Source organism: Coffea eugenioides, chromosome 6, assembly GCF_003713205.1.
Source record: "Coffea eugenioides isolate CCC68of chromosome 6, Ceug_1.0, whole genome shotgun sequence".
NCBI lineage: Eukaryota > Viridiplantae > Streptophyta > Magnoliopsida > Gentianales > Rubiaceae > Coffea > Coffea eugenioides.
Genome location: NC_040040.1, coordinates 729,217 through 749,460, shown reverse-complemented (window position 1 = coordinate 749,460; position 20,244 = coordinate 729,217). Strand labels below are relative to the sequence as shown.

Below are 20,244 nucleotides of genomic sequence, written 5' to 3'. Positions count from 1 at the left end.
AGGATTCCTTCTTCTTTCTTCTCCGACGCCTTCGCCTTTCTTGTTCTATCCAGTATCTTTACGCTCTCTCCAAGCCTTCCTCACAAAATCTACTCCACTGCCGACTGCTCCCTTCTCCTTCTCCATCCAAACCCACCCTTTTTCTTTTGCTGCCGCCACTCCCAATCACTATCGCGGGGAATTGTCTATTCATAGTTCGCGTCATAAGACCAGGTTGCCCCGTGGAAATGTATTTTCTTCAGCCCTAACTCCCAAGTGCATATGCGAAATGTTTCATACATAGGCGATCCCCTTTGAGTTAGATTACGGGAATTCTCTTATCTTAGCTTTAGGATCGAGGCTTTGCGCCCATGCTCACCATCAGGCATCATGCTTGTCTATTTATACGTAATGTGGAGATCAACTCCATAGCAGTTCAACACAGTATCCTAATTAATGCTTCAAAAGATATGACAAGACTATAGCAAGGAGCTACACAATCTCTTGGACGTGCTTGTCCCTGAAGAGATACCAGAGATTCAAAGAGATGGCGCAAATCCTTCTGACAGAAATGGACTTCAGTTAGAATTACCAGATTGTCTTTAGAAACTCATCGTAGTTCCAAGTATCTATGACGAATATGATGAACTTGTACACATCTGTCTGTGACGAATACATCAAGCCTAGCTGCCTTGCTGTTTTAGGTTGACGGAAAAAAGGAATCTGCAGGTTGCACCTCTGTCTGTGGATCATTCGATTATGTAAAGTTGTCTGAGCATTCGATGCTTTGTTTTTTTTTTTTTTGTTAAATAATGTACTACTTACTACTTCACTAGAGTACTCCTTTTAGTACTCGTTGAGCTAATCTCTGTTGTTTTCTCTCGCATGTGTGTGGAAACCGGATGATATAATAAATACATCAAGAGATGAAGTGACATAATTATCATCATGAGATGATGGATGCCAATTGCCATGAAGAAAGAAATATCAGGCTGCAACTTCCCGTCTTTCTCTCCTCTCCAAGCATTCCAGTCCTGCTCACCTCAGGTAAGACAAGGCCATTTGGTGTAGAAATGGTGGACTATCTATGAATTGTGATTTTCAGGCCCGAAATGCTGGGACCAAAGTCTAGTCATCTTACCTTGATGCGTGGCTGCTTTTACCAAAATTCTGCCACTTGTTACTACTAATGCACCCCATATAACCATAACCTCTCATCTTATCTAATGCTTCTTTGGTTTCGCGTTTTCTTAACTACTCATATCACCACCAATGCACTTTAGAATCTTGATCTTTGTTTCTCCTGTTTCCTTCTCCCTTTCGCCTTACTTGCTCTAAATTAAATGTTTCTCTCCTGCAAGCAAGGAGAGGGGGAGGGGGATCTTAGATACCTATGGCCATGGCTTCTTCAATGTCTGATAACCGATTTGTAATGGGGTACCCCTCCATGAATAACGACGGTAATAAGTATTCACAAGCACCACCACCACCAGTACCGGGGTACGTCCTGCAGGGAGCTTATCCTCCTCCTCCTCCTCCACAGCCCCCGTATTTTGGCTACCCCGGCGCCCCCACCGAATCTAAAAAGCAGGTTTCTCCATCTTTCAACGTGTGGTACAACTCGAGGAATTACGGGCCATCGGGTTGGGCCCTCCCTGAAGACGACAGTAGCAAAAGATTTGGCCGAGTGATGCTGGTGACCATGGTGACTTTGATTGTTAGCATGTGCATGGTAAGCTTGGTGATTTGGTTCCTATTCGGTACACAAATCCCAGAGTTCGATGTTTCATCGCTCGCTGTATCCAATCTCAATGGAAACGATTCCGTAATTACGGCCAATTGGGATGTTAACATTACTGTCTTCAAACCTGACACCGATCTCAGAGTTGATTTTGATTCCGTCAAGGCTTCCATCTTCTACAAGAATTATCCCTTGGCTGCCGCTGCCGTTGAGCCTTTTTATTCGCACGGGAATCGTCTCCTTAGTCTTCAAATTAGAATGGATAATGCCACGGCCCCCGGCAAACCTTTTCTAGCTGGAGAAATCATTGAAAATAAAAACGGAGGTATGTTGTTTGTTAGCGTGAGGTTGAGAATGGAGGCTAAATTTCAATCCGGCTCCGTTTGGAGGAAGGAAACCTTAAGAGTGTTTTGTGAAGATCTAAAGATCAACTTTTCACCCGCCGGAGGAGATGGGACGTTAGCAGAAGATTCGCAGACGGAATGTCTAATATTTACTTGATTTTTGGTGAGTTCTGTGACATTAATTCCGCGACTACCTGTTTTGAGCTTGCTCCATCTAGCTTTTGATCCGGAAATTCTCTTCTTTGATTGATAGATCCTGTATCAATCCTTAGTTTGAGAGAAATTTTATGCACAGCATCAAGTTGTGTGCAAATTTAAGCCGTTTAATGGTTCTTATGCGATCACAATGGCTGTTTAATTTTCTGATTAGAGATCTCCTTCATTCTTCAGAGGCGTAGGTGCTTTTTTTTTTTTAATAAATACCTCTTCCCTTTCTTTTGTTACCCTTAGTAAACCCCTCAAGGCAGTGATGGTGCTTTGATTTGTAGCAGAAATTTTCCACGCTTCGTTGTAATTCCATTCGTTCATGTACCGTTTGTATGCTTGTCTAGGTACTTATTGGAGGTATGATGACGACCAAAAATTTGAATGGTGCCTCTGCACCTTGCTTTCTTGCCTAGCTTGCTGCCGGCAATCTTTCCGGATGTGAGTGGCGGAGGCGAAGAGGCCTACATTTGCCGGTGGTTAAGTAATCATCTAGTAGTGGTCCTAGTGAAATTTTGTAAAGATTATTGGATATGACATAAATCGTTCGGAATTGTAAAAATCAGGTATGATTTTCTTTTTATCCAACCGAACCATAGACAATGGTTTTTCATGTACAAAGTTCTTTATCAATCGCTTGTATAGTTCGTATGTGTAACTCCCCTTGTTTTTTTTTTCGATTCTGGGTCAAAATGAACATATATGCTAGTTACGTAATTTTAATGAGACCCTCTTCCTATTGTTGCACCAGCTCTTGATAAAACCATCTTATATTTGCTTGATGGAAAATGATGATTCTCCCTCGACTGTCAAGCCCCGCTCCTGAATGGTGAGAAAAAACATAATGATTCTGCAGATTCTGCAATCTTTTACGCAAAACATAATGGTGAGAAAAAAAAAAAATCAGAATCTACCGAGTCTAGCGAAACTGGAACAAAGAACCTTCGCCAAGTTTTCTAATGAACTTGTCAACAGAGGACAAGCAACCAAGAAAAAGGATAAACTCATCCACCTGGTAATACATGGGACAAGCTAAGACACGTTGATTCGAGGATACTAATGATACAAGCATCTCCCTTAAAACATATTTATTAACGACCAGACTCGTATGTAATAAACTTTCTACAAATGTTTGTACAAGGACAAACTTTAACCATTCAAAAGAAGCTTCTATCACTGGATAGAAGCATGTGACTTCTGTTCTGAAAAACGTCATGTCCACTTTTCTAGCACTGTCACCCAAGAAGTGTTTCGAACGAGTGACCTGCAAATCGTGGTGGTGCAGAAGGAAGAATTGATCTCCATGAACTATGATTGTGATGATTGTATCAAAAGATGGAGGGAGGATGGAGGGCACCAGAAAATCGATGTATACGAATCCTAAATATGCTAATACTTGCTCATCCATAAAATCATAAATCAAACATGCACGTCCACAATTTTAACCCACACTGATCTATCAAAAATAAATTTAACTAATTCTCTAGCCACATATTGGTCAGAGTAACATTTTGGTGGTTTCCATACAAATTAGTCTCGTCCTCTCTTAATGGGATATCTCTATCTATAGCGCGGATATCTATTGAACACCTTGGAGATCTCCTTAATTTGATCTCCATATTCTCTGTCTCCCCCTTTCTCTCCTATTCAGGTAGCTGCTTTGCTTCCTCTCTCTCTCTCTTCCTCCCGTTCCTGCCCTGCAGCGTGCAGAGAGAGAGAGGGAGAGGGATATGTCGAATGATGAAACCACAAGACCTGTAATGGGATATGCTCCCGTAGGCTGTCCCCAGCCCTTCCCTCCACCGCAACAAGGCTATTATGGTCACCCCTACACCGCCTATCCTAACTACTACAATGGCGCAGGACCACCGCCGGGCACGGTCTATTACTCATCTGCTCAATTACCCAACATTTCTCCCCAGCCATCCAAAGGTTATCAGTTTGCTCGCCTCGCGCTTATCATCATGATTGTTCTAATGGTTTGCACAATAACGTTCAGCTTATTCACTTGGCTATTTTTTGGCTCCGGCGTCCCCGACTTTAAGGTGGAGTCATTTAACGTGCCTTATTTCGACATCGCCAATTCAACATTGAAGGCCAGGTGGGAGACGAATATAACTGTCAAGAGTACGAACCAGAAATCAAGAATCTCCTTTCCGCACATTCAAGGATACCTGGTTTACAGAAATCGACTCGTGGATGCCGCCATGATTGATCCGTTGCACCTGGAGGGCAAGACTGAAGCCAGTCTGAGAGCTAATTTTTCTCTCCCGGATCCTAGGGGAAATCTCCCCGAAGCTTCGGTGGTGGATGCAATGGGTGAAGGACGAAAAATTGGGATTTTGGATTTTTATTTGAGATTAGATATGAGAGCAACATACGTCTCTGGCTCATACTGGAGCAGAGAAACGATGCTCAGAGTCATTTGTGGGGATCTATGGGTGAATTTCCCAGCTCCAATTGGAGGTGGAACGTGGAACGGTACCAGTGGGGAATGTTCAACTTACTATTGATGTTAACTTAACAAGCCGTTTCATTTCCTTCTCTGCTTTTGGAGGAGACTATTGCGCCTTCTTTGATAGCTGTCAATTCTTGTATATTTTCACCCTGCATAGGCCATGCGTATTTGTTCAGCGTGGAATCTGCTTCTAGTACATTAAGATACGTAGGACATAATGAACAATGGGTTTAGGTTCCTGAATTGGATATAATGAACATTGTCCTCGAATGGTACGTACGCGGGCCTTGTTCAGCAGATCCTAGTGTTTTAGTCCAAAACAAATCCAAACCTCGCTAGTTTGTTTATATACATCACCCGAAGGTGCTTGTTCTGCAGATCCTAGTGTTTTGTTTCTACCTCTAGAATCCAACGCTGTACTCAACGAAACTACGTGTGAAAACTGTTCCTCACCCCAAGGGAGACCTTTTCGACCGAAAGGACTCCGAAAAAATCACTCTTTTATGACGTTCCTCCCTAGACAGAGTCCATGCACGATTTTGCTTCCGCTGGACAAGAATTTCTGTCATCACAGCTTAATTGCGCAATGCATACGCTTAATCGACTCCCCTGCAGGCTTTAGATTACATTCTGCAATCTATATATCAAAATAGATATAGAGGAAACTATAAAGATCAAATTCTGACCAATCAATTTATTGTCTCCACCTGGGCCTCCGCCACCCTCACAACCCCCTCCAGCGCCTCTCTCATCCTCAGAGTTATTTGTTTACGACGGCTTGGAGCTCCTGTTGTCCATCAACCCCGAAAAATGGCAGTCTGCAATGCCCAAGAAAAACGACACCGTTCTGCATGCCAGGATGGAAATCTCCGACGCCAATGGAGGGAACGACGTCATGGAGGCCTTAAAGAGGGATTTGGTTTTTCGGCCGATCCGTTTTGGGTTAAAAGGCTCGAGAGTCAGGCCCGGACATCAAGGTCTCACTCATACTTGTAAATGGACTAGGAACATGACAATTCCTTGCAAAGCCCGCCCTGTTTGATCTGTAAAGATGGAATGAGCGTAGGATTAATCTTTTCTGACCTAAAAAAGAAAGAATAAATCTTTTTTGCTCAGTGAATATATACATTTATGGGATTAAATGCATGTTATATAATTTCACTTTGTATTTAAAGTATCAAACTTTGCATATGTGACATGCATTTGGTGTATATATAGTTAGAGTGCATAAAAGATTTATCCATAAGTATGTAAATAAGCAGATTAATGCCCGGTTTGATATGCAAAGATGGAAAGCAATAAATAAACAAAAGTGTCAAGCCAAGTTTTAAGGCGATGCGGTCGACAAATTCCTTGTATGTGTCCCTGAAGAACAGTATCTGTATGAATGAAATGGGGTCAGATCTGGAACTAAAAAATTTTTAAGCTACAAGGTTTGTTTTTGATCCAGTTATCTTCTAGCTTCAGAGACGGATATAGAGATTTTCAGCTGTTGGCCTAAAAGCTTGTCAGGACCACCCATGAGTTCGAAAACTATGCGAATAAAGTGGTTTAATCTTCAGTTCATATGAAAATTATATGTTCCATTTAGATCTTGAGACTGGAGCATGGGTCCAAAGGTACAAGTTAGATGGGCATTATTAATTTTTGGCTTTCAAAAACAAAAAACTGGGGAGCCAGAGCATGGGTTCCTTCTTTGGTCCACATTCCAACTTGATTCTCTGCTATTGGACTAGTTTCCCATCAGCAGTGTCTCGACCACGCCACCCACTTCATTCCTTGACTTTTCCCATTTTGTCTCTTCTACGAAGCACAAACATCCAGTTCAAACGAGCCACATGCTCAAAGAGAAAAGAAGAAGATGATAAAAAAGTTTCTCTCGAGAAAAACAACAATGCTAGAAAGGATGGCATTTCAAGGCCCCCACCAGATTCCATTAGTCCACCTACCCCAATCTCATCGGTCACAGCAACTAACTATGGCCAGCAGCACGCCCTACCGCAGGGGAGGGGGTAAAAACTGTTGTAGTACGTACTTTAGATTGCAGAAACAAGAAAGAGAAAGAGAGAGAATTTTGTGCGCGTGTGTACATTCTAGAATAGCTCAGGGGTTTAACGGCACTCGAATCCCAATAAAGATGGTGTAGGGACCCTGTCAGAACCGGTAACCGCCGGCGGGGCGGGGGTGCCAAGAATCAGCATTATTGTCAGTGCAGAGAAAGTAGTAAGACCTTTTTGGGATCTCTGTACAGAGAGTACAGGAATCTGGGGGTAAAAGGCCAGCACATGCCTGTGGTCACAAACAGAATACAGATGGATTCTTCCAGTGGATTGCCCCTTCTTTTTTTTTCTCTCTTCTCCCCTTTTTTTTGGTGGGTGGAATTATTGGTGAGCATTTCCTCCTGCTCTTCCGGGACTCCGTGCAAAACCCAATGCTTTGGATTGCGTTCGAATAAAAATCGCTAATGCTGCAGACGTCTTCAATAACTTTTCCCTCGTCTCCTTTGGCAATTCCATTAATGGTCTCAAACTGGAAAAAATTTCCTCCACCTTCTGATTTCTCATGAATTTCCATGTTCACACTCTATAGGATGATCAAATTGTCCAAAACGTGGCTCTACTTTGGACCATAAATATAAAACCGACAGAGGCAGAGGAAGTCGTTTGGACGGAAACAGTGTTCTACATGTGAGAGCGTGAAGAATTTCCAAAACATTAGGCGAAGCACTTCAATTTGAAGTTAAAGTCTTTGGTAGACCCTGGACTATAGTACAGGCGGCTATTGTTAAATGTGAAGAACAAAATTATGTACTGTTCGGGTGGCATTTGAGTGGTTCAGAGAGAGAGAGAGAGATGGACCTAGCACAGTTGCTGTCTTAGTAGAACAGCGGTAGGTACGATAGATCATCACCAAAATCAAATATTAATACCATACGGTAGGTAATATATATATATAAGCCATTGAAAGCCACTGAAGAAGTGGTGGTGTGTGTGAAATTAGAAAGCTAATCATCTTGTTTGCAATTTCCCATAATGATTAACTAGAAACTTTCGGATGCTTCTTTTTCCGCCCTCCTTTCCCTTTGAGTTCTTTCGTTATCACAGTTCACAAATTGACAAACCCTTTCATCGTTATCCATCAATTGACATAATGATTTTCCCCTTTAATTGTCACCATAACAGGCCTTTTCAGAGTCTCGCTCCACCAATATTAATATGGAGGTCACCAATCACCAGTAGACGTCTGTCTTGATGACCACCATATTATGCGATGGGTTACATTGCACCCGCATGAAACCTTTTGTCAAAACTTTTTTCTTTTTTTTTTTTTGTTTTCTGCTGTATGGAAGGCACAAAATTAATTACAAGAGAAAAATAGAAGGCACAAAATTAATTACAAGAGAAAAAGAGAAGTCGACTTCAAGTCGCAAATACAAACATCATGTTCCCTACTTTCCAGTTGGAATGTCCTCTCAACTACAAAATACTTCCTCCGTTCCACTTTGATAGTCATGTTTTTCTTTTTCGTCTGTCCCAAATTATAGTACACTTTCCGATTGAAGAATGTAATTGTATTTTAATTTTTCTAAAATACCCTTATTCAATGTAAGTTGTTGTTACTATAAACTTACCCCATTTAATAAGAGTTGATTCTTTTTTTACCATCAATTCAAGTTCCCATAAAGTTGTACTCTAATTAATGCGAGGGTATTTTAGGAAAATAGCTACCTAAATTGATTGTTCCAACAAAGTTAACTACTTTTTATTAAACTGTGTGAAAAAAGAATTAGGACTATCAAAGTGGGACGGAGAGAGTAGCATTAATTAGTTACTTTGGGTTTGTGTTCAACTTACTCATATTTGATTTTATTTAGTGGAGCATTCATCACAAAATGCTTGAAAGTATTACTACTCCGGTCCGAACCAATTATTTGTCAAGTCTATTAGTAATTCTCTGGTCTTTGACCAAAGAAAATATCAAAATAAAATTGTACCGCATTAAACGTAATCCAAATAATAAGATGGTTGGATCCTTGTATTTTATTAGTCAAGGATTAACTAGTAGTAATTCTATCAAGCAGTTATTCGGGAATTTGGTCGGATGGATTATTAGTGCATTAATCATTCTGATTATTGAGCCAACAAAGCACTTTATTCAGCCATGTATTGGCTTGGCCGTTCTTTTATTCCCTCATTAGAGGCCAGAACCGTAATCTGCTTTCGCGTGCGTGTTGCCTACCTCAGAATTTAGACGGTACGTGCATGGTGGAGTATATTTTACCTGATCCTTTTCTTCCCTTGATTTGACTTTGGGGGCTTAATTTCCCCACAGAGTATATCCTGTCTAAGTAGGAAAACACACTAAGGAAGAAACAGAAGCGCTGGCAGGCGTCGGTGGTTTTGCTGAGCTGGCCGCCGGGAGCTTCCCAACTGTCGCGATAAAGTGGGCCCACTCCCCCTAATCGGTCTAACCTGCACGGTTCAATAATCAACCCACTCGTCCAACCTAATCCAACTCCCAATCATACACAGCCACACAAGCGCTAGACATTATTGTTGTCCGGGGTAAAATTTATGCATGACCCAACTCGTGCATGGATCAAGTGCTAATCTCACAATTTTTTTTTTTTTTTTTTTGCTTAGAAGGGACCAACAATTGAATGGATTGCAATACAACAAAAATAATTAGAAAATATGTCTACAATACTTTGTTATTAGAACACACTTGCATCACCATTGAATGCATTTTAACTTCCAAGTACATACTTTTTTTCTTTCTTTCTAAAACAAATATGCAAGCGATAAACTAGTAACAAAATGTCGTAGAGAGGGATAAACAAAGTGTAGGATTCTAGTTAATGCGAAAAAGAAACCATTACATGGGCTGTCGGTTGGTGATGTATGAGGGGATATTGAGAAGGATTTCGTCACCTTTTTTTTTTTTTTCTTCTTTTTCTTTTTTCGGGTTGTGATTGTGAAATGTGCTAACGTGTCTAAGAGGGAACATGCATGCATACATCAAAAAGTTTTATTGTAGCGGTGTGTATATAAAAAAAAAAAATTTACTATAGATTTTGTTTGAAATATTTGATATATTGTATAGATAAGATGTTTTTTGAGTTGTTTTTATTTTTATATTACTGTAATGTTGTATTTAAAAAACTTATTTTGAAAAATAAGCCAATCCAAACGGAGCTGTTCCGCATTATATTCATTAATTGGATATAAGAGGCAATAATGTGTATTACTACTGAGATTTAATTTAAGTAGTATTACTATTTGGCAATTTTCTCGGGACAGGTCACTCTTTCTCCGCTTTTAATTTAACAGTAGTACTTCTCTTTTCCAGGTCAACAACGGCCATTGAAATTGAGTCCTCTTAACGTTGTATTTCAAAATTCTCCGCATCCACCTAACGACTACTAGGACTCTTAAAACATTTGTTACTCTCTGGGTCGATATATGGAGTATTGGATTTGAACGTACAGAACACAATAACCTAATCTGCAATTTCACAGTACTCTATACCAACTACTTTTCTTTTTCCCCCTAAAGTAAAATGTCCTATTTTAATTTTGTCCCAAATTTATGCTTGTGTACCAAACCTAGAACATTTTTCTTTCTCTTTTCTTTTTTTGGCCATAATATATTAAAAAATTTTGTATAATAGTAGTAGTATTATCTATTTGAAGTTCTTTCTCTTCATGTGAGGTATGTATAAGCGTGTGCTTTTTTGTCCTTTTCCTTTTTCCGACGACTTGGATACATCCCGCAATAAAAACTTCTCGCATGCAGTAATTACTTGCAAATAATTAAGAGGATCGTGACCTCAAGCACGAATGAAAGGTTAAAGTTTTGCTTAAATGAGAACTTCACTTAAACATTTAATTAAGTTTTGGATTTTTGTTTTGAAAAATATATTATTTACACTCCGTTTTTTGTTATTCGATAACTTGCATTATTATATACCACTTGCCGTCAATTTTTTTTTTCTTTTAACATCTGCAATTATATATTATTAGTCGCATTATGATTGACTGTTAATATATCAATCACACAGACCATAAATCAGTCCACTTAAAAGTTTTCCTTAAAATTAAAGCAGTCTATTCCATAGTAGTAGTACTAGTTTTTTTTTAAGTAGTGATGATAGGGTGCGTTTTTTCGACTTCCGAACAAGAACACAACAAAGGCGCAACGACCATAAAAATGAATTAGGCGTTTGTGGAACGTCGTAGTCTAAATCACACAAAAAAGAAAAAGGAAAGGAAAGGCCTAAAAAGGGCCTCAAGTCTATAAAGATCGACAACTCACCCGTCCACAGAACCACCCCTCTCCTAGTAGTAGGCTAGTCCAACTTTCACTCACTCCCTTGAAGACCCAAAAAAAAAAATCAAACACTTCGCACTTCCCCAGACATCATCCCCGCCGGTTCAGTTCCCGGAGAAACCATGTCGGAAAAGGAGTGCACCCTCCACAAGGACAAGAGAAAGAAGATGCTCCAGCGGCTATGTGCCGGACTTCTTATACTCGCCTTCATCATCCTTTTGGCCATCCTCATAACATGGGCCGTCCTACAACCAAAGAAACCGCGCTTCATCCTCCAAGACGCCACCATTTTCATCTTCAACGTCTCAGCTCCCAACATCCTCACCGCTAACATCCAAGTCACCGTTTATTCCCGCAACCCAAATGATCAAATCGGCATTTACTACGACAAATTAGACGTCTACGCCACCTACCACAGTCAACAGATCACCTACTACACAGCCATACCCCCGGTGTACCAGGGCCACAAAGATGTTAATGTTTGGTCACCGTTTATTTATGGAAACAACGTCCCTATTGCGCCCTACAACGGCCTAGCACTTACCCAGGACCAATCCAACGGCGCTGTCCAGCTGATGATCAAGATGAATGGCCGTGTTAAATGGAAAGTTGGGACCGTCACCACCGGACGTTATCATCTTCACGTCACCTGCCCGGCTTATATACCTTTCGGCAACAAGAACACCGGAATTGTCATCGGCACCGGAATCAAGTATCAGCTGTCACAGAGTTGCAAGGTTAGTGTGTGACACCACCACCACCACAGGCCAGCTGATTCAGTTCCACGGCAGCAGGGCTCAGTACCACTATCAGTATTTTTATTTTTCGCTTTCTCCAATCAGAAGCCTCTTTCTTTCTTCCTAATCATTTTTAAAGTTGATCAATTTATAATTTTCACGGAGCATATATTTATAATAGGTCGATCATAAATTGTATATTTTGCTAAAGAATAAAAATACGACAAAGTTGTGACAATTAGCAAAATTACAAGTGCTTAAAACTTGCGACATGTTGTTGTTGTATAAGTGTGATTATAAATTTAATGAATTGAGGGTTGGAGAGAATGTGCAATAATTGGTTCGGAGTTTTAGAAAAGTCAAATGACGTAATACTCTGCTGGTGGAGGTTGGCCTGTCACGTCCATCCCTCTTCTTTCAACGTCCCATTTGAGCATTAATTTCTGTTTTCAGCTTTGCTTCATGTTTACTCCTCCTTCTTTTACACCATGAGGTTCAACCATTATTATTATTATTAGGATATTGTAGTTCTATCGTTTCCGGAAAAAAAAAAAAAAGAAGGATACTGTAGATTGATCTTGGACCATGAGGTTCTTGGTTTGTTTGGTCCATGAATGATTCTGAGCTGTTCTCTCTGATTAGTCCATGGAATAGCTGGAGCAGGCCATGTGCTATAGAACAACTACTTTTATTTTAAGTATTGCTTCTGAGTGTTGCTTGCTTGCTGACTCTTTCGGTTTCCTTTCCTTAAATTATAGGATGGCTCTCAAAAAATATTACAGCCTTTTCTTGGTTAGATTAAAAGATGGGCCAGAAATTGGGATCTTCCAAACGGATCTTGCTTTGACTAATTGGGGGATGCTGTTTCTCTTTTGAGTTTTCTTTGATCGAAGTGGGAGGCACTCTTTTGTTTTATTTGAAGTTTTAAAGAGGAGAACAGAACGTACTACTACTATTATTGAGAATTGAGCATTGCCCATTTTCCGATAAACAGTGACGAATTTAACCAGTACGAGGAAATGCCGAATGTGGAATTCTCGGCATATATATAGCCAGCATAGGAGTAGAAAATTCTGTTACGGACCTTTTCCTTTGGAAAATTAATAATTGTTTAGCATCAGCAGGATTAAGCCAACAATTTCGAAATATTAAAAGAATTTGGAAAATATATATATATATATATATATATATATATATAAAGAAACCCCAATCTTTTCTTGGGGTTAGCTGGGCGGAGCTTTAACGCATTCGATTCCACTTTCATGCAGGGAAAGGGGTACATGTCAACATCCTACCCGCTTTTCCTGCTGAGTGTCAAGTGCGTGATACCATACCATAGTTAAGCTTCCTTTTTTTTTTTAAAAAAGTCTATTCTGGTTTTCATTTTGACAGAAGTTGGTTTGATCATTTTGTTAAATTGACCCGTTTAGCAATACACGAAGTATCTTTCTTTTTTCTTTTTTTTTTGGAAAATATATTCCGAACCCTAGATGCCTCCAGTCTGATCTTGTTTTGGGTAACTATTAACCTGCTCATTAAGACCAAACTCTCTTAGTATTAATTATTTTGTGTTTGTTTTTCCCTTATTGTGAAGATACTCTACTGTGTTTCAAGCACAATACTGTGTGCTCAAAACGGGGGTTCAATACCGTGCAAGCATCATAACTCTACTAAAGACTCTTGCACCATAAAGTAAAGTGCACAATTTTTTGCGCTTGAAAACCCAACCTCAAAAAAAATAACTTGTACATGCATCTTTGTGAAATCCACTTTCATTTTAGCAAAATTAATACTGCTATGGTAGATACCGGACTATGCGCCTAATGCGTGTAGCCGTCCTGATCAGAAAGTCGGCGGCAGCTTCTGGAGACAAAAATCAAATTCCATTTTCACTCAATAAGACTTGGAAACGACTAAATTTAGAGTTGGTGTGACCTAATAGTATGCCAGAAAATTTCATCAGTTGATGTGGTCATAAAGGAAGGGAATACATAAGGGTGGCCCAATTTAATTGTCGCGGAGCAAACAAATTTTGAAGCGGATAAACGATCGTGAATCATCGTTCTATCATCATCTTCATCCACCACAAAGTTTCCGCTAAGGTAATTACTGCTGATTTACTATACTACATAACATCCCAATATAAGAATGAGATGGCATGAATTGAGGAGCAGTGGGGGAGGTGGATTGGGGTTCTTTCACTTCTTCTCTCACAGTCACATGGTGTTTTCGTGGAGGTCCTTTTCGACCTCCATCGTCTCTACCCTCTAATAATTGTGGGATTGAAAGAGACCTTTTTATATTTAAGGTTGGTTTGCCTTGGATGGACTTATTATTTGTGTTACATTTCCTTTTATCTCCTGCATAAATAATTTATTCACAATTCAATCCACCCAACACATGTTTAATAGGGAGCAGTAGCACTACCATTCGCTTTTATGATCAGTTTGTGCTACATTATTATTGTTGCGAAAGTAAACTAGGAGTGTCCATAGGTGGGTGCTACATGTACTAATAAGTGCAAATTCATAATTTGGAATTTTGAAATCGAAATTTTCTACCGAATTTGATTTCGAAATTTCGAATTCACAAACTCCGAATTCGAGTTCGTTCCGACTGTAAATTTTGATTTCACCGAATTCAGGAATATAAAAATTATTATTATTATATAAATGTTATATTACATATATATATAAAATATTATATATATATATATATATATATAGGAACTCTAAATCATCAAATTTAGGAATATAAAAATTATTATTACAATATAAATGTTATATTACATATATATATATGTATAATTATTATATACATATATATATGGAAAACGAATTTGAAATCAAAATAGGAATTCTGAATTTCGATTTGAAAAATTTTATTACCAAATTCGCATAATTCAAAATTAGAAAACCCGATTTCAGTTCCAAATTCTGAATTCAATTTGAATGCGATCGATAAATTGGATTTTTTCGATTTTGCACACCCCAACTCATAATATTATTAGTGAGGAGATTTCGGTTTACATATATATACAAAATGGAGGTGATGAAATTGAATGACTGCGAGACACGTGGAAGAACAAATCCTCCACCATCTAGATTTCCCATGCTAGTGATTGTGGTTTATAATGGACTTGATAGCTGTTTGTAGTAGACTAGTCAGTCGTGTTCGTGTATAAAAGAAATTGATGATTCTAATTCCTTTCGCGTTTGTATCACGCAAACCCATTTACAGAACAACGATGAGACCGTGCTAGTATGAGGTTGCAGATTCGTGAAGAATGGCAGGATCAATCAGACGTGGCATAAATTTAAAAAAAAATAAATAAATAAATCAATGAGATCCATGCATTCTTTTGATATGTCACGTATTCCAACTGCGCAGATGTTAAGTCAGCTGCGGCCCCTTGGTGTGGTATCCCTGGCCAGGCTCTGGATTTTTATCACATGTGCCACTTCATTATGGGCTTGGACCTGGGAGACTAAGACGATTGGAGATCAGAAAAATCCGAGAAGAATTGAATATTTTATCCAGATTATAGATCTGGAAATATTTCCGCTTCTGGTAAGTAACATTTGATTCGTCTTCGCCCCGCCAAGCACGCTGAACGGAAAAGGAATTGGTCTCTCCAGGCTATAGCACAAACTCAAAAGGGAGCCAGTTACTGGGCTGGGCCTGAGAAACTCTTAGACACGGCGAGAATGTCGATCCATTTATTTGGTTTTTCAAATTCGCGTTGATGGGAACGAACTTGGGATTGGGCACACACACTTGGAGAAACAACACTGGCCGGCCGCCCATTTCAAACGCTCAAAACACTTTTTTTTTTTTTTTCAAAAAAGAGAAACTTATTCAATCAACTAAAATACATCGAAATTTCGTTTCTGGATCCACTTATGAAGATATTTGGGGTCATGTTGGAACTGATAATATGCATGATTCTGTTCTTGAAGGTCGCTATTTCAGGGTTCAAGATCTTTTGCTGTCATAGGAGTGACGGCAGAGAGCAGTTGTTGACAAAATATATATGCAATGGATTGAAATTTTGATTTTTAGGATTGAATTTGGGGGCACAAATTTTAATAAGTGAAAAAATTGTTTTGTTTTTGCAAGTTGTTGTTTTGAAAGGTACAAAATTGAATTCATAGCTAGTTACCAATAAATTTTGTCTTAATGGTTTTGCATTTAATTATTTGACGGGAAAAAGGTCGTCAGCATTGAAGCGAACTGGGTATAGAAAGAAGGATGGATAAGTCTCATGAATAATTTGGTCAGAGTTTGGCCCATCCTTCCTTATCAGTTTCAAATATCTGACATCTCTGTTTGAAGCTAAGAGGCAAGGAGGCAGGTAGTTTACTGGTTTCAGCTAATTAGGTACTGTGAGAACATTTACCAACATAAATCATATAGATAGAGAGATAATTGTTCTGAAAGGTAGTTGACCATTCATTTTGAAAAAAGAAAAGAAAAAGAAAAAGAGAGTAGTTAACCTTCTCTCTCTTTTTAAAATTTTTTTTTTGCACTTAATTGGGTTAGTTTCTTCATGGAGGAGCATATTAAAAGCGAAAAGAAAAAGGGGAAAGTATTTGCACGCACAGGTGAGGTGGGGAAATCACTTAAGTTGGTTAACTAATAAAGCTGCACCGGGGAATGTTGATTATACTATAGAGTGTGTTTCATGTCTAGGTAGTTATTGCCTCTCCTAACCTATGTCTATTGTCGCCTTCAAGTCCCATCACTCCTTGGTTTCTAATCTTCGGCACTACTCCATTATTAAGTTTGTCAGGAGCCAAGACAATCCTTGTTGGTTTGTTTGTTTCCGCTGCCCTATAATATAGCCCTGTTTGCCCCTCCAGTTTTTTGCCAAGTTTGTTTGCTACAAGTTTTTTAAAAACTTAACCTACAGTAACCTTAAAAAACTTTTCAAAGTTTTTAAACTATCCACTTCAAAATATTCAAAAATTTAAAAACTTCAAAAAATTTTTTAAAAAACTTCTACAATGAGTTACAGTAAAGTTTTAGACAAACACCCAAAAAATTCGCTTGCCAAACGGGGCCATATAGGTTTATTTATTCCCCGGTTTTGAACTCTGAATAAGATTAATAATAATATGTCAATCCATACTATTTGTGGAATTTGCATTATTTAAGGATGAGGGAAAAGATATACTAGTAATCCATGAATGGTCAAAAAAAAAAAAATTAACGTACAACTTACCAACAGTCTCCTTTGCAATTTTTGCATTGCAGTTCGCACACATACATTAAAAAGAATGATAGAAAAGAGTCGCTCGCGTCGCTCGCATGAGATAACGATGATGAAATAGTCGTTCTTCTTTTCTTTTCTTTTTTTGTTAAAAATACTTCGTTCTTCGGCAAAGACCAGCTACATGTATGTACACAATTAGACGCGGTGAGGGCGTCGGCAAAAAGGGTATTCTCCACGAGCAAAAAGGGTTGTGGCATTTTTTTGGTTTCATGCCTTAGGGTGGGGCATGAATGACTCATGAGTTGAGACCATTGCTACGCTCCAATATTCCCACTCTCTTCGCATTTTGTAACGAAAACAAAAAAAAAAAAAAAAAAAGGCTCAACCAACCGTTTTATTAATTATTATGCTCCTTCAAATTTTACTGCTCCTCTGGTATTAGTTGTCTGTCTATTCAAAGCATCCTGATCCAATAGGGGCTTTGAATTGCAGGAGCCCAATGTGTTTGAATAGTTTTTGTTATTTGCAAAAAAAATTATTTGTTACTTCCATCGTAAAGATATTTTTTAATTAATTTTTTTATTTTTATAATTATTTATTTTTATTTTATATATATCACATTATAAAAAAAATAATTATTTCAAATAGTCTCCCGTCCAAACACGCACTCGGTGGGGGTGGTTGAGCCTGGGATGGGATCTGTTAACCCTGTACCGTGTAGTATAGTATAAACCAAGTCAACGACCCAAATATATCTAAAAGGAAAGGGATAATATCAAAACCCTCCCTTGAACTTTCTTCTAATATCACTTGGTATTTCTAAAGTTTTATAAATATCATTTACCTCCCCTTAATAATTATAAAAAGCTATTATATTAATCCTCATTCGATGCATAACTCACATACCAAATAAAATGAAGCTCAAAAGTTCAAAGAACGAAAGTCACTTTTTTCTTTTTCCTTTTTCTCCAACATTCTCTCTTACTCATTTTTTGGATGACTATGCACTATCTTATTTGTAAATTATAATAAATTAAGTTTTATTTAGTTTTTACCTTTTGTGATCGCGATAGAGTGAGGTATGATTTATTTACTTATATTGAGTTGATTTTTATAATTACCAGTACAATTTAAAGGCCTGGACATGAGTTAAAAAGAAATTGAAAAAAAAATATAAAGTTAATAAGAAATTAGTTTTTAGCATATACAGTTAAATTGGTGTAAGTGTATTTCTTTGTAAATATATTTTGTATTTTTCAAATTTATATTTTTATGGGCTATAGCATTATGATGTGATAGTACTAATATAGATTGCTTTTAAAAGTGATGATTTTCTTGAAGTAAATAAAGTGATTTAGAAATATTTCTATGTAGCAAGTAAAAGGGTATTTTAGGGGTTTTAAAACATAAATAACAAAAATAAGGGAGGTAGGTGATATTTTTAAAATTTTAAGAGTGGAAGGTGATATAAAGAGAAATATGAGGGGAGGTTTCTATGTTATCCTAAAAGGAAATTGCCAAGCATCATCACCATTTCTTATTTCTTACTCTTCTCTTCTAAATGTCCCTTCTCCTCATCGAATACAAAAACATTACACTTGTTTGCCGCAGGCAGTCCCTCAATCCCAAAAGCAACCGCGTGAACTCAACCCTAAATATCCCGGAACCTACATCGCACGACCTTCTGTTTGTTGTAGCCGCGTCCAAATTTCGTCTGCCTCAGTAATCCCGCGGCCTGTCGCTTACCAATTCCGCCATTCCCACTGCTGCTGCTCACACAAATTTGCATATACATATACATATATATATATCCTTCTACCCTACGATCTTTTATCTTCATCCGTAAACCCCCCCCCCCCCACCTTTTCATCACTTTTGACATCTTTCCAATATAATTGTGTTTCCTTCTCTCTCTCTCTCCCTCTGTCTTTCTCTCTCTCTGAATAGTCTGAATCAGCAAGAGCATGCCTGAGCCACACTTGAACGGAGCCTATTATGGCCCATCCATTCCACCACCAAAGCACTACCACCGCCCCGGACGCGGCGGCGGCGGCAGTTGCAACCCCTTCAGCTGTTGCTGCGGCTGCCTCTGCAACTGCATCCTCAGTTGCATCTTCCAAATCCTCTGCACCATCGTCGTCGTCCTGGGCATAATCATCCTGGTCCTGTGGCTGATCTTCCGCCCCAACAAGGTCAAGTTCTATGCAAACGACGCCGAGTTGACTCAGTTCGACCTGTCCAGCACCAACAACACCCTCTACTACAACCTGGCCCTCAACATGACCGTCCGGAACCCCAACAAGAGGATCGGGATTTACTACGATAGGATCGAGGCCAGTGCATTCTACCAAGGCCAGAGGCTTAAGAACGTGGAACTGGATTCCTTCTACCAGCCTCACAAGAACACTAGCTCCTTGCACGCCGTGTTCCAGGGGCAGCAATTGGTGACGCTGGGAAGCGACGAGGCTTCCAACTACAAGGACGATAAGAATTCCGGCTCGTATAATATCGACGTGGAGCTGTATATGCGGATAAGATTGAAGTTCGGTTGGGTGAAGTCTCCGAAGTTTAAGCCCAAGATCAAGTGCGATTTGGAGATTCCTTTGAACTCCAATGGCACAGCGTCCGGGACATTCGAGTCCAAACGCTGCGGTCTTGATTGGTAGCCTTCTTCGCCCGGTGCTTGATTGATTCATGGCCTACACACGTGCTTCTTTTTTCCACCCACGCCACCCCCGCTTCTTAGGGTCACAGTAGTAGTATTACTCTATTCTTTTTTGTCATTATTATACTTAGAATTTGATCCGCTGCGATTCCTTTTTCCCCAGCGTTGTTCGTATTCATCTTCTACTGCATATTTTTTGTGTTTTTTTCCCCGTGTTGTTTCGGAGTAGTATATGATGTGTGATCATCGGCAGTCACACTACTGTTTCATGTTGGTGTAAATAAATAACGAGAATTTTTTTTTTCGTTAGTAATTTTTCAGTTTCCTCTTTGTTGGTTTTTATTTTTCCTTCCTGAATATCTTCTATAATGGATATGGATTGGTTTATTTGGATTTGTGAGAGAAGTGATGAGGTTGAAGTTATCGGAATCAATTATCTAAAGACTCTAGATTGACTTTTATTACTACTAGTACTCGGATCGGAATATTTATTACTTTTTATACGTGTTGTCACGAAACTCTTTCATCGATCAGAAACCGATTATTAGTATTAAATATATGCGTAATAATTG

At 38.9% G+C, this 20,244-nt stretch overlaps 4 protein-coding genes across 4 annotated transcripts; all 4 read left to right on the top strand.

Moving 5' to 3' along the window:
- The first annotated feature begins 970 nt into the window (after positions 1–970).
- On the top strand, positions 971–2,965 carry LOC113775547. The gene is made up of 3 exons (XM_027320477.1): positions 971–1,026; positions 1,341–2,227; positions 2,616–2,965. The coding sequence occupies exon 2, from the start codon at positions 1,373–1,375 to the stop codon at positions 2,219–2,221; it is 849 nt and encodes a 282-aa protein (XP_027176278.1). The 5' UTR covers positions 971–1,026; positions 1,341–1,372; the 3' UTR covers positions 2,222–2,227; positions 2,616–2,965.
- A 1,033-nt stretch (positions 2,966–3,998) lies between these two features.
- LOC113776394 lies at positions 3,999–4,781 on the top strand. The gene has a single exon (XM_027321537.1). It carries the CDS (start codon positions 3,999–4,001, stop codon positions 4,779–4,781), a length of 783 nt encoding a protein of 260 aa, XP_027177338.1.
- Positions 4,782–11,044: 6,263 nt separating this feature from the next.
- On the top strand, positions 11,045–12,129 carry LOC113775772 (NDR1/HIN1-like protein 1). The gene has a single exon (XM_027320781.1). It carries the CDS (start codon positions 11,178–11,180, stop codon positions 11,802–11,804), a length of 627 nt encoding a protein of 208 aa, XP_027176582.1. The 5' UTR covers positions 11,045–11,177; the 3' UTR covers positions 11,805–12,129.
- A 6,422-nt stretch (positions 12,130–18,551) lies between these two features.
- Positions 18,552–19,985, top strand: LOC113775098 (NDR1/HIN1-like protein 3). Its single transcript, XM_027319838.1, has one exon. It carries the CDS (start codon positions 18,972–18,974, stop codon positions 19,671–19,673), a length of 702 nt encoding a protein of 233 aa, XP_027175639.1. The 5' UTR covers positions 18,552–18,971; the 3' UTR covers positions 19,674–19,985.
- The last annotated feature ends 259 nt before the right edge of the window (positions 19,986–20,244 follow it).